The sequence below is a fragment of the Nannospalax galili genome, unplaced genomic scaffold, assembly GCF_000622305.1.
Source record: "Nannospalax galili isolate Female #2095 unplaced genomic scaffold, S.galili_v1.0 scaffold960, whole genome shotgun sequence".
NCBI lineage: Eukaryota > Metazoa > Chordata > Mammalia > Rodentia > Spalacidae > Nannospalax > Nannospalax galili.
The window spans coordinates 1,325,278-1,339,593 of record NW_008348313.1 but is presented as its reverse complement, the minus strand read 5'-3'; the positions used below and the strand labels follow the sequence as shown (position 1 = coordinate 1,339,593).

At 45.3% G+C, this 14,316-nt stretch overlaps 1 protein-coding gene across 1 annotated transcript in view; it reads left to right on the top strand.

The window, feature by feature from the left end:
- Positions 1-14,316, top strand: part of Slc6a16 (solute carrier family 6 member 16) — a 44,716-nt gene that overhangs the window by 10,150 nt on the left and 20,250 nt on the right. Inside the window, 6 exon segments of the mRNA XM_029569391.1 lie at positions 10,048-10,550; positions 10,908-10,946; positions 10,949-11,064; positions 11,248-11,370; positions 11,529-11,696; positions 11,883-11,977. Of these exon segments, the coding sequence (XP_029425251.1) occupies positions 10,048-10,550; positions 10,908-10,946; positions 10,949-11,064; positions 11,248-11,370; positions 11,529-11,696; positions 11,883-11,977 (1,044 nt within the window).

Here is a 14,316-nt window from a genome sequence, read left to right as displayed (position 1 = left end):
CTACCACCCCAAAATTAGACTTGCCAGATCCTTGTACTTTAAATCAATTACAACAGTTTATGGGACACTTAAACTGGTGTAGGCCTTCTCTTCATCTTACTACCATACAATTAAGTCCTCTTTTCCATCTATTAGAAGGGGACTCAGATCCTAACTCTTAGACATTTAAGTACAGATGCTAAACAAGCCTTAACACGTAAATAAAGCCCTTCATCAAATAAGAGTAAATAGAGTTAATCCTCAAAAAGATATTCAGATTCTTATAATTCCAAATGTAGAACAACCATTAGCTATTATATTTCAAGAGCCCAATTGTCCATTAGAATTTATTCACCTCCCCCATCATCTTAATAAAAAAAATAACACCTTATTATTCTATGATAATTCTTTTAATTCAGAAAGCCCGTTTATGGACTCTTCATGTTTTTGGGAAAGACCCTGATAAAATAATTCTACCCCTTACTTGGAAAGAAATTGATTATGTAGCTTCAATTTCCCCTTCATGGCAACTTGCCTTTGCAAACTATGCCGGAGATATTGGCATTCATTATCCATCCTGGAAACTTTTAAAATTATTCAAATTAGTAAGTTTATCTTTCCCATTATTGCTTCACACTCTCCTCTCCCAGGGGCTAAATGAGTTAATCCTCAAAACGATATTCAGATTCTCATAATTCCAAATATAGAACAACCATTAGCTATTATATTTCAAGAGCCAAATTGTCCATTAGAATTTATTCACCTCCCCCATCATCTTAATAAAAAAATAACACCTTATTATTCTATGATAATTCTTTTAATTCAGAGAGCCCATTTACAGACTCTTCATGTTTTTTGGGAAAGACCCTGATAAAGTAATTCTACCCCTTACTTGGAAAGAAATTGATTATATAGCTTCAATTTCCCCTTCATGGCAACTTGCCTTTGCAAACTATACTGGAGATATTGGCATTCATTATCCATCCTGAAAACTTTAAAAATTATTTCAAATTAATAAGTTTATCTTTCCCACTATTGCTTCACACTCTCCTCTCCCAGGGCAGACATCCTGTTTACAGATGGGACGAACAATGGAAAGGCCGCAGCTATTTTATACCAACTTCAAACAAAACAAAATGTTTCTCGTACTTGGGAAATGCCTGTTGCTGCTTCTGCCCAGTATTCAGAACTTTATGCTATCCTCCAGAGCTTCATGCTTTTTCCTCAACCTTTAAATATCTACACAGATTTGGAATATGCTGCCCAGGCACTCCTAAAACTAGAAACAGCATTTTTACAGCATAAACCAGGAGAACCTATTGGGATGTTATTCTTATCTCTGAGGACTAAAATTCGCCAAAGAGAACACTCATTTTTTGTGACTCATATATGCTCCCATACTGGACTTCCTGGTCCATTAGCTTCCTTAAATCAACAAACAGATAACCTAACTAAACATGTAAATGTTATGACTCCTTTATGCAGTCACCAACTCCTTCATCAGCCAGCAAAAATGTTAAAAGCTTTATATCCCTGCCTTACTAAGGATCAAGCTAAAATTATAGTTAAACAGTGTCCTCAGTGTGCTCCACTTTTTCCTTTAGGTCCCATGACTGGAGTCAATCCTCATGGCCTATGGCCTCATATGATCTGGCAAACTGATATAACTCATATAACTGAATTTGGAAAACTTAAATATGTCCACTGTACAGTAGATACTTATTCCTTGGCTTTAAGTGCCACAGCTCATAGAGGAGAAAAATCAAAAGATGTAATTAAAAATCTTATTTAAACATTTTCAATTTTAGGAAAACCTCATCAAATAAAAACAGATAATGGGTCCTCCTATACTAGTAAAATTTTTCAACAATTCTGCCAAACTTGGGGTATTTCACATACCACTGGCATTCCTTACAACCCCACAGGACAAGCAATAATAGAGAGACAACACAAATGCCTCAAAGATCAAATAACTAAAATAAAAACCGGGGAATCACCTATACCTGGGATAACAGTACAGAATCCTCATTTCTTATTACACAGGTCTCTACTAACTTTAAATTTTTTTACACTAAATGATCAAGGAATTTCTCCAATGGCCAAGCACTGGCAGGGTCTGACTGTCCCACAGCCCCTGCCGCAAGTGCTTTGTAGGGACCCTGAGTCAGGACTGTGGAGCAAAACTCCAGCACCTCTACTAACAATGGGATGAGGATATGCTTGTGTCTTTCCAGAAAATGAATCCTCCCCCCGATGGGTGCCACTCAGATATGTCAGACCACTCAACCGAAGCCCCCACAGCAAAGATGGCTTCACTGACCCTGGGGAAGGGAAAAGGAGACCCCGCCAGAAGAAGACGCAGCCTCCTGTGACCTGGGGAATGATTAAGAACCTGATGAACGATGCCCAGGAGTTGGGACAATGCCAGGGCCAAGATATCTCTAAACCTGAAGATCTTCTTGTCTGTGTTCTAGCTATACTGACTATGAATAGTGTAAAAGCTAAAATGTGTGTCATCAATACTAATGTTAATGGTGTACCAATTTTAGGATCAAGATTAGTACTTGAGTGTATTACACAAAACTGTGCATGGCCACCTGGACCCATCATATTGGAAAAGGATGGACAGAGGATATACAGCCAAATGGATGGAGGATTTTTAGGTTGGAAAAATGCTACTGACCAGAGCCTAAAAAAACAGCATGATTTCAGTATTTTTAAAGAAGCACTGACCTTAGAAGATACTGAAAGTTATAGCTGCATAAAAAAAAATCACATGGGATGTGAACAATTTCCAGGAATGTGTTGTTTTAATTTGTCTGATTTTTCACATACTATAGACCAACAGATTAATGATTTACAAAAGGAAATTGATAGGATGTCTAAATTTTCTATACCTTGGCCAAAATGGCTCCAATGGCTTACTCCATTCTTGGGCCCAATATTGATTGGCATACTTCTTATGGGAGCTCCAATAGCTATGCACTGTATTGTAATTCCGATTAATAATACTGTGGCCTCTGTGACCACCTCCTTCTTACTTTTAAAAAACAAAAAGGGAGGAGATGTAGGAAACCAGGATGCCAGGCCCTAGGGTGAGGTGAGCCTAAAACTTATAGGTCCAGGCTGCATTCTCTGCTAAAGGGAGGGGCACTGAAAACAGTGGCTCTGATAATCCCTGCCTTGCAGAACACTATTAGGCTGGCAGGAGGAAGTGGCCCAGTCATAAAAGTGCAGGCTCCCTGCTCTGTGGGAAAGCGTCTTGGTCAACAACCCTTAGTTCATCTCCTTGTCCTGAACAAATAACTCAGCTATCCCTAAGAGATTAGGCCAGGTTAAAGGTTTACTCCTGTGCTGAAAGCTAAAAGTTCACCATGCTCTTAGCTCTAAGAAAGAAAACATTGTGGCCAATAAATTACTGGATGGGCATTGATAACCTTGAGTAAAAGTTTAAGAATCCTTCTGGCACCAACTAACCAGCTAAATGTCCTGTTGGGAAGACACAGGTCCCAGAATTTATGACTCTGTCACTGATCAGACCCTCTGCCCTGAAGCAAGCAGGTCCTCCGCTAAGCAAAGCAAACCTGAGTCCCCACAGGAAGAAAAAGAGATAGTAGTGACTGTGAATGACTCTGGTTAATTGTTCAGCCTGCTTCTATTTGTTTTGTTAAAAATGATAATGTCTGAGTGTGTACAAGTAGATGACCATGTGCTTGTGGGGCGAGGTGGATGCTGTACCAATGCCAAAGTGCTACTGCCAAGAGATTATAGAGGGAAAATTTTCTCCATAAGCATTTCCACCCTGTAAGCAGTGGCAGATATTCTAAAAAAGTTGAGAGCCGCCTTACCATCGTGGTCCTCTATCACTTCCATTGTGAGTGGTTTAACAGGACTGGCATACTTTTCCTCCTATGTCTTTGATTTCATCTGGTGGGAGTAAAGTTATTTATGAAATCCTATGGCAAGTCAAGGCTGCTGTGCATGATATGAGATTGTGCATCCTCCCCTAACAGAGGCCAGTAGTCAAAGATAGGTAAGATCTTCTGGAAGAAAGTCAACCTGAGATGGCATAGCTGATGGAAGCTGTGTGCCGATGACGGGTAAGGATTTGCTCTAGCAGAAGACAACCTAAGACAGGCACAGTCCTTCTGTCCTAGATATAGCATAATCTGGGGTTATAAAAAATAAAAAAGGGGGAGATGTTGGGAGCTATTAATCCATTATGTACATCAAGCTGTGGCAGGCTTGCTTGTTTAGAGTGTTTTGCACACCAGCACCTAATCTGCCAAGTCAGGAGGAGTGTGTTTATATGGTGGAGTTCACAACAAGTATTTGATCACTCCTTGACCCTCAGATACAGGTGGGAAAAACAGGTGGGAAATTAATTGAGTTAAGCAAACAGTAGCTATCTCTGATGTTCTTCTGTATAAAAAGGCGGGGCTAAAATAAACCGGGGCTGCAGTCTCTACTGACAGTCCTCCCAAGTATCTTTTCTGTCTCTTGTTTTTTTCTTTCAATCCTCACTCCTCCTTTCAGGTACTGTCCATCTTGGCCGGCTGGCACCGGCACTCCAGGTGGATCAAAGGTCACTTACAGGAGCTGAACCAGTAAGGTGGAAAGAAGCAGCGCTCTGGGGAGGGAAGTCAGCTTTAAAAAGAGATTTAAAAGATCTTTTAGGGGCTGGAGAGATGGCTTAGTGGTTAAGAGCACTGGTTGTTCTTGCAGAAGACCCAGGTTCGAATCCCAGCACCACATGGCTAACAACTGTCTGTAACTCCAGTCCCAGGGGATCTGACAGCCTCTTCTGACCTCCATGGGTCTTGCACAGCATGGGTACACTTACCTACATGCAGGCAATACCCACATACACATAAAATAAAAAGAAAAAAAGAACAAAACAAAACAAAAACCTCAGGACTGAGGCCAGCAGGGGTTCCTGACACATTCAGGCTGTCTGTGTCCTTGCACCTGCTGCCCCTTCTGGAGGGGGCATTTTTTTTTTGTCTTTTTGAGACAGGGTCTTCCTGTAGCCCAAGCTGTCCTGGAACTCACTATGTAGACCAGGCTGGCCTTGAACTCACAGAGATCCACCTGCCTCTGCCTCCCAAGTGCTGGGAATAAAGGCGTGCGCCACCACTCCCAGCCCTTAAAAAGACTTTTAAAATCTTTTTAAAAAAGATTAATTTTAATTGTGTGTGTGTGTGTGAAGGGATATGTGAATGTTAGTGCAGTGTCCATCAAAGCCAGAAGAGGGCAGTGGATGCCCTGGAGCTGGAGTTACAAGTGGTTGTAACTGACGTGGGTGCTGGGAACTGAACCCAGGTCCTATGCAAGAGCAGCAAGTTCTCTTAACCACTGGCCATCTCTCCATCCCCCTCTCCATGCTTTTGCTATTTTAAAGTCATTTAGTTTTTCTTAGGCATTTATAAGTTTCAGCATCTTGTAGCCATTTTTCCTAGAAGGCGCCTAACCTTTGTTTTGGTGGTGAGTGGTATGTGTGACCAGCACTTATAATTTTTTCCAGCTTTCTAATTTTGACATAACTTCTGACTTAAAGTTATAATTTGAGATATATAACACTTCTATACTCCTTGGCAGTCATTATTTGACATTTGACATTTTTCATGACACTTGTTTTGTGTATGTAAGCACTTGTGTGGAGGTCAGAGGATGTCGCCCGAGTTCTCTTAGGGTCCCTGCTCCCAATGCATGTAGACAAACCACATGACACATCTTTATCTGAATTTTGCATAGTTTATACCTTTGGGGTACAAAGAAACAAACACCTGACACCTGACGCCCAGCTCTGCATGGCTCGGCCCACCATTCCAGATTGCTTTTGCCCACAGTCTGCCTCATCTTGCATTCAGGCAGCTCCTGGCTGTAGCCATATCTGTCATCTCTCCATTGACCATACCTGGCTGCTGAGGGAGGCCTTGGTGGGAAAAACTGCCTCTACCCCTAGTATAACCTTTATCAGGAGAGAAATGCACCTTATTCAATCTTTGGGGATCCTTAACCACCCCTTGGACAGTTTTTATCCTTTGAATGCCATTTTTAAACTGTTGTTCTGGTTTTAAAGCCTTCCAGAAACTCCTTAGTACTGAATTTGGTTTTCTATCAATTTTTTCTTTGGGAATTTGGGCTCAACATAAGTCTTGCAACCATTGTCTTCAAGCAACCCTAAAGGACCATTTCTTCTGTCTGGTCTTTTTTATATCCCTTGTAGGATGTTCTGTTATTCTACAGACCTGTTTTACACGTGTAGCAGAGTCACTTAGATCTGCTAAAACCTCTCTCACTTTACAAAGACCCTGTCCCGTTAAAGGGACAGCAAAACCATTAAAGTCCTATAGCATTCTTGATGTCCCAGTTGAATTAAACTTTCCTTTATATCTCTGGTGAACACAGTCTTATCTGGCCCAGTGAACTGGGCATCATATATTGCTTTTCTCATACCTAGTTCTCTCAGTAATGCCTGTCCCTCCTTTATAGTCTCCAGCCTTTGTTAATTATGAGAGTTTCCCTTGGTGATGACCATGTATCTTTAATGACTTCCATCAGCCATCCCATTAAGGACTGATACCCCCTGCACTGGCCTAGATTGAACAGCCTATATTGCAAGGATGGATAGGTAGTTATATAACTCAGCTGTGAAGCTTATGAAGGACTTAGACTGATGTTATTTGCTCCCATGTCCCACACCCTCACAAGCCACATGGCGAGGGGCTCTTTGATTGCTTGGGTGTATGTTTTTCCTAGTTTTAACAGTTCCAGTGTGGAGTATTTCCTAGCTACAGTACTGTCAGCTGTTTTTCCTTTCTGTGTCAAAGGTTGAATCTGAGGGGCAGCTTTAGCTACTTTTATTTTTAGGTTGTTTCCTTTTTCATTATTATCTGCCTTTTTCCAGAGTCCTTGGACCTAACACAAGTTAAAATGTCCTTTCTCTCTCTCCAGCTCTGCAGCTGGTCTCCCAGCACCTCCTTGGCCTTTGCAGCTTCCCCTGCCTAGGGCACAGCTTTCATTATGTGAAGGGACCACACCCTGTCTCTGGATTCTCTGCTTGTGTCCCAGGCCTGTACAAGTTTTTCTAGCCCTTTTTATGACCTTTAACAAATCATGTACCCATAACTGGGCTATTTCGCCAGATTTACAACACAGCTGTGGCCCACGCATCTGCGTGACTGGCCCCTTTTTAGTTACATAGTTTATAATCCACTATGAGGTCCACATCAGCCACCATCAACTCCCTTGCTTTTCCCAAACTCCCATGGTTTGTTGTCTTCAGCGCTGTCCTGCCGGCTACGTCAATTTGTCGCCCGAGTTCTCTTAGGGTCCCTGTTCCTGGCGTGGATAGACAAACCACATAACACATCTTTATCTGAATTTTGCATAGTTTATACCTTTGGAGGGAGGGATCGACTTACAAAGAAACGAACACCTGACACCTGGCACCCAGCTCTGCGAGGCTCAGCCTGCCATTCTGGATCACTTTTACCCATGGTCTGCCTCATCTTGCATCCCCACTCATATGTCCACTCACCCCACAGAGTTCTGTGAGGGGTCCACTGGGTCCTCTCGAGGTCCCCTGGCACCCCACGGGGTCCAGGGCAGGCTGGCTCACCTGCTCCCTGTTCCTTGCTTCCCAGAATGGCACCAAATCCTCCTTTCATTCCAATCTCCCACCACACTAGGCTCCACCCTTCTTCCCAGGGTGCCCTGTGCTCGCCCATGGCTCTTCAGAGGAAGTCCAGGAGGAATAAATCATTTTCGGGCTACAGAGGACAACCGCTGGGTTCTCTCCTTCCACTATGTGGGTCCCAGGGACTGAATTCAGGTCCTCAGGCTTGGCAGCAAGTACCTCTACCTGCTGAGCCTTCTTGCTGGCCCTGCTTTGACATTTTTAACAAGTTCAAGCTGGTTATTTTATACAATATCCCTAAATTTGGGGTTACCTGATATTTCCTCATTTTGGGATGGTGTGATTAGTGTAGCATGCCAGAACATGATGTCACTCATTGGTCATCACATGCTTATGGTGACATAGGGTGACACAGCACTGCATAGTACAGTTGTCTGGCTTGAGCTATGTTTTATAATACTGTGTAGTTATTTTGTCTTTGTCAAACTTTTCACTGTCTTGCATTAGCAACTATTGATGATTTTGTATGTGTGTATTCATGTGTGTACATGTGTTGTGCACAACATGTGTGCAGGTGTACATGTGTATGCATGTGTGGAGGCCAGATGTCAACCTCAGGTGTCACTCCTCAGGAACCATCCATTTTGTTTTAGGAGACAGGGTCTCACTAGCCTGGGGCTGGCCGAGTGGGCTAGGCTGTCCTTGTCTCCATCTCCCTAGTGCTGAGATGATAGGTGTGAGCCCACCCATGCCGGCCATATGTGGGTCCTGGGGATTGAACTCAGGTCCTCATGCTTGAGGGGCAAGCACACTACTGACTGAGCCACCTCGCCAGCCCCTGGTGATGCTTGAGTCGGGGCTTCTTCCCACTGCTCTTCCTCTTTTACAGACTTTCTTTTCTTTCAGCATACTCTTTGCCTCTTGTCTCATGGAGCAGTTTGAGCCAACAAAGGTCAGAGTGGCGGGATCATAGGGAGACCAGAGGAAAGTGGCCCCAGATATGAGGTGCAGCATTGTCCTTGGGCTGGGGATAGAACAGGAGGCAGAGATGAGAGACACTGGGAGGGAGAGCAAGAGGGTGGGCAGAGGCCACTGCCAGCTGAGACAGTGGGCAGGGTGGGCACCTCCCAAGGCTGCGTGTAAATAGAGATGGTGTTTACACATTACACATCTGTTCACAGAGCAAAGCAGTTATCCTCAGGTGGCAGAGGCAGGACCATCACGGGTTCCCGGCCAGTCTGGGCTGCAGAATGAGCCCTGCCTCAGAACACCAAGCATAAGCCCGCTAAGTATGCCACCCACTCTGGGAAGTCTGCCTCTCGTATCACTGTCACCCAGGATAGCGTCAATTCATGGCAGTCCTGCCTTAGCTTCTGAGGTTACTGATGGAAGCCACCACGGTCAGCTTTGACGGGAGTGTTGTCTCTGTTCCCAGAAGTTCTGCCTGCTGGTTAGCTTTGGTGTCCAGACCCCCGTTCCTTGTATTAAAACACTTCAGAGAAGTAAAAATCGTGTAAGGTGTGTGTGTGCGTGTGTGTGTGTGTGTGTGTGTGTGTGTGTGTGTGGTGTAGGAGTAGGGTTGTGTGGTATGTGTTGTGTAAGGACATAGTTTGTATGCATGTGTGAGGTGTGTCATAAATGTGTAGGGTGTATGTATGTTTTAAGATTCATTTTTAGGACTGGAGAGATGGCTCCATGGTTGAGAACACCGGGGTTTGGTCCACAGCACCCACATGGCTAACAACTGCCCATAACTCCTGTGCTAACAACTGCCCATAACTCCTGTGCTAACAACTGCCCATAACTCCTGTTCCTGGGGATCTGATGCCCTCTTCTGGTCTCCCTGGGCATCGTATGACATGGTGCACTTACATGCAGGCAATATGCTCATCACATAAAATAAAAATAATAAATAAAAAGATTGAAGCCGGGCATGGTGGCACACGTCTGTAGTCCCAGCACTCGGGAGGCAGAGGCAGGAAGATCTCTGTGAGTTCAAGGCCAGCCTGGTCTACATGGTGAGTTCCAGGACAGCTGGGGCTACAGGGAGACCCTGCTTCAAAAAGACAAAAAAAAAAAAAAAGATTTATTTTTACTTTTATTCTTGTCTTGTGTATGCCTGTGTGAGTGTCTGCCTCATGTGTGGGTACCCTCAGAGGTAAGAAGAAGGAGTCAGATTTCCTGGAGCTGGAGTTCAGGCAGTTGTGAGCCACCCAATGTGGACGCTAAGAACCAAATGTGGGTCCTCTGGAAGAGCAATAAGCAGTCTTAACTGCTGAGCCATCTCCCCAGCTCCTGTGCATGTTGGATGTCCGTGAATAGCTGGTATAGAAATGACAACCTGCTTTAAGGCAGTTTGGAACTCAGTGAGTCCTTGTCTAATGCCCTCACTAGATTTCACCTAAAATCTGTGACTTGGTTTTAAGGTCTGTTGAGGAAGAGGAAGATCCTCTCCCCCATACTGAAGTCCAAGCCCCTGCAAGGAATCTGCATCCAGAGATTTCCTGGACAGAGGCTTCAGACGTGGAGAAAACCTTCTCCACTGAGACAAGGCCTTCAGATCTGGGGCCAGACCTCCAGGATTGGGATCACAGGGCCCTAACAACCTCGCCAGCATCAGCCTGAGCTAGAGAGGTCCAGGCTTCAGAGACCTGAGTCGCAAAGGCTCAGGCCTGGGAGACCCATGCTTTGAAGGCTCGGGCCTGAGGTGTTCAACAACCAAAGCCCTTGAAAACTAGGGAGTTTTCAACTATGACAGTCCTGAAACAGAAACCCTCGGAAGTGGTGGGAAAGTTGAAAAGACAGTGAAATATTTGTCCCGGTCCACTCTGGTCCAGCAAGCTTGAGTACATCCTGGCCCAGATGAGCTGCTTGATGTTTCCATCTAGCCTCTGGTGCTTTGTCATACTGTGGATTTACAAAGGAGGCTGTAAGTCTGGGGACCAAGACACATGGATCCAAGAGGGACGGCAGGGGTGGGGCCTCTCCTGGATTTAAAGCTGATGTCTCTGAGCGGTGAGGATGCCGGAGTCGGGCAGGAGCCACATGCCTGAGCCTGGGGGTGGGAGACGCTGCACCTAAGTCCTGCGGCCCTGGGTCCTGGGGAGGGTGCTGCAGAAACTAGACATCTGATCTTCAGGGAGTTAGGAGCTCAGGCTGTGAGGGTGTGGAGCAGGTGAGACTGTGGCCTGAAGGAGGATGCCATTGGTGAACATCTTTCTGGGCCTGTGAGGACATGCAGGTGCTGGGCTGTGGCTCTCAGAGCCGCCTTCTCTCCACAGGCCAGGCGGCTTCTTCATCGTGGACCTCCTCATGCTGCTCTTTATCGCATTCTGCTAATCTTCCTCCAGCTGGCCATCGGTCAGAGGGCGCAGCAGGCTGGCATAAATGTGTGGAAGACCCTGGTCCCCCGAGTTGGTGGAATAGGGTACAGCATCTTCATGGTGAGGAGGCCCAGGCTTCAGAAACCTGCCTGTACACCTATTCTCCACCCGCCCTCCATTTTAGGGTAGATCCAATGACCTCCTTTCCATGGACCAGCCTCCTTAGTCCTTCACTCCTTCTCCAGACCCCGTCCTTCTCTGTCTCTGCTCTTACTCCCCAGACAACTCTCCCCTGGTCCCCAGGTGAGCTCCATCATCAGCACATATTTGAGTGTGCTGAACTCCTGAATCTTCTACATGAGCTACATGTTCCACTTCATTGTTCCCTGGGAGAAATGCCCCTCACTGAGGAATTCCAGTGACTTTGGTGAGGAAGGGGAGATGGAGGAGTAAAGGGATGGGAAGAGGAGAAAAGAGCAGGAAGGGTCAGGAAGAGGAAGGTGGGGAAGGAGCAGAGGTAGCAGAAGGGATGAAGAGGGCAGGAGGCTGTGTCTAGCAGACCTGTCCAAAGCCATGTCCCCTCGGATCCCCTGTGTGAGCTGGCAACACCTTCAATGTACCAGCAGACCTTGAAAGCCTCAGATGGAATTGAGGATGGAGGGTCACCAGTTGTCAGTCTGGTCATGCCCCTCTTTCTGTCCTGGTGTCTGGTCTGTGCTTTCATGATCAACGGGATCAAGTCCATCGGGAAGGTAAGCTCTGCTTGGTCCGGATGTTCTCAGATGCTGCCCTCATTGCTCCCTCCTGGCCAATGACTCCTCTAGCTCCGGGCCAGGACAGAAAGCAGACTTCTCACGCCTCATGTCCAGCCTGCCTTGAGCTCTGTGAACGGTGGTCTCTGCTAGCATGCAGCCTGACATGTCATGCTCTCTGCACAGATTCTGTATGTACTGATACCGCTGCCCCACTTCATCATCCTCTGTTTCCTCATTGCTGAGAACAGACTGCAATGCCAATGCCAACTTTCAAACAGGTGGCCGACCTCCACCCAAGAGCTAAGGTGTTAACAGAGATGCTAAGCATGTGGTATCACTTCCCTCTGCCCAGAACCTTCTGTGAAAGTCCACTTCCCGTATGGCTCCTCCTTAGCTCTGGACTTCCAAACATAGCCATCTCTGTGTACTGGGAAGACCTAAGCTCCCTGTGGTCTCAGGATATGTTGGGGACCTCTGTTGTGTAAAGTAGAAGTTTCTTCATGTCCGGATAGCTCACGAGCTCGGAGCCATATGCAGAGACTCCTTTCGCAACAGGGTGCCTTCCCGGCATTTTTCCTGACTCCTTTGTGAAGTAGCAGCCACAGGAATGTAGCCTCCGGCTCTGTAACTATTAAGCTTTCCTGTGTGATTTTCAAGCAGTTTGGCAGCCTGGCGGGAGCCCATTTCCACACGCAAATGAGGCATCCCCAAAGCGCCTATCAGCTGAAGCTTTTACCACTACCCCCATGGTATAAAGTTCCCTGATTCCCCTCAATAATTGAAGGAGCTGGATCACTCTGGGACACTGAGGCTTGGAGCCACGCAGAGCCATTGAATAAAGAGCTGTAACACTGAGTCTGACTGAGCTGAGTCTTGTCTCACTGCCTACGATCCAGCCTTCCCGGGAAGAGCTGTCTTTCCATCACTGACTCACAGATCCCAGCTTTAGCCGCCCTCACACTCTCCCGCGTGATCCAGCGGCCGGTGGATTTTGCATCTTGAGGAAAGTGTACTGGTGAAATTAGGGCGGGACTCGGCTGGGCAAAGCCCCAGCAACAGAGAGCCACGGAAGACGCAGGGAAGCAGCGCAGGAGCAGATACCCGCACACCCCACACCTGGCGCCCAGCACGCCCCATAAGGATAGAGCTTGATTTTTTTAAATTGAAAATGTCCACAGGATTAATTTTAGTTTTTTTGAGACACATACTAACCCCACATAATATAGGGCACACTGTGATCACACTATCACCCCAGAGATAATCTTTTCTTGTTTGGTTTTTTTTTTGAGACAGGGTCTCCCTGTAGACCCAGATGACTTGGAACTGGATATGTAGACCTGGTTGGCCTTGAACTCACACAGATCCACCTGCCTCTGCCTTCCAAGTGTTGGGATTAAAGGCGTGTGCCACCATGCCTGGCTATGAGCATTTCTTTGTAATGAGAACATTTAAAGTTCTCTCATGTTATTTTATTGATTTTTTTAATTCTTATTTATTTTATTATTTTTATTTTATATGTATGTGTGTATTGCCTGCATGTATGTGAGTGCACCCATGTTGTGCAATGCCATGGAGGTCAGAAGAGGGCTTCGGATTCCCCTGGAACTGGAGTTAAGGACGGTTTGTAGCCACCATGTGGGTGCTGGGAATTGAACCCAGGTCCTCTGCAAGAGCAGTCAGTGCTCTTAACCACTGAGCCATCTCCCCAGCCCCTTTTATTTTTATTTTTATTTTTTGGTCTTTTTAAAAATTTTATTTATTTTTATTCTTTTAGAAGAAGCATTTCATTACAGCTTTAACATAATAAGTTTCCAGAACAAAGATACATCTATTTCAAAAGTGCCTATAAAATTCTTAGGTTTGCTGTTGAATTAATACAGTTATACAATATTGAATTCAGTATAAGCCCTGTAAGACAGAAAGACTCATTGTTTTTGCGAATAACACTGAGATGTTAGCACATGTGTCTCTCATCTGTATGTATCTGATTATTACTAGTCATAATCAGTTGCACTTGGATCCTTGGCGCCTGTATATGTCTATAAGGTCATTGGGTAGATTTCAATGATAATGTTTATCACCTCTACTAATTAACGTGACATAAATTTTTATGCTTCCTCCTCAAAAATAATTCATTTTAAAAAAATTGTTGAATTTGTGTGTGTGTGTGTGTGTGTGTATCACACAGAACATCCCAAACCATCTTATTCATCTATACACCCACTTCCCAGATGGCACTCTCCCATAGCCTCCTTCCCCCCCAGAGCCCTTATAATCTGTCATCCCTGCTACTGTCCACTGTGTTGTCGGCACCCCCAGCCATTCCCCACTACTTGTCCATCTGGTGAATCTAGTCAGCCTATCTAGAGGTCTTTGCTTTAGGAAGGTCAGCTGTTCCTCATCCAGCAGCAATCAGTTGTCAATATTCCTTTAGATAAGATTGGGATCTGCTGTTCATTTTCCCAGTTCTATGCTGGGTTACTATCTGGGAGTCCCTTGGGCCACCCTGGCCAACAACTAAAAAGAAGGTATCACCCATCTGGCATTGTTGCTTGTTATGTAGCCTTTAGCTATACATATGGACTCTTAGAAATTATATTGGCCCCTTTAAACTTTG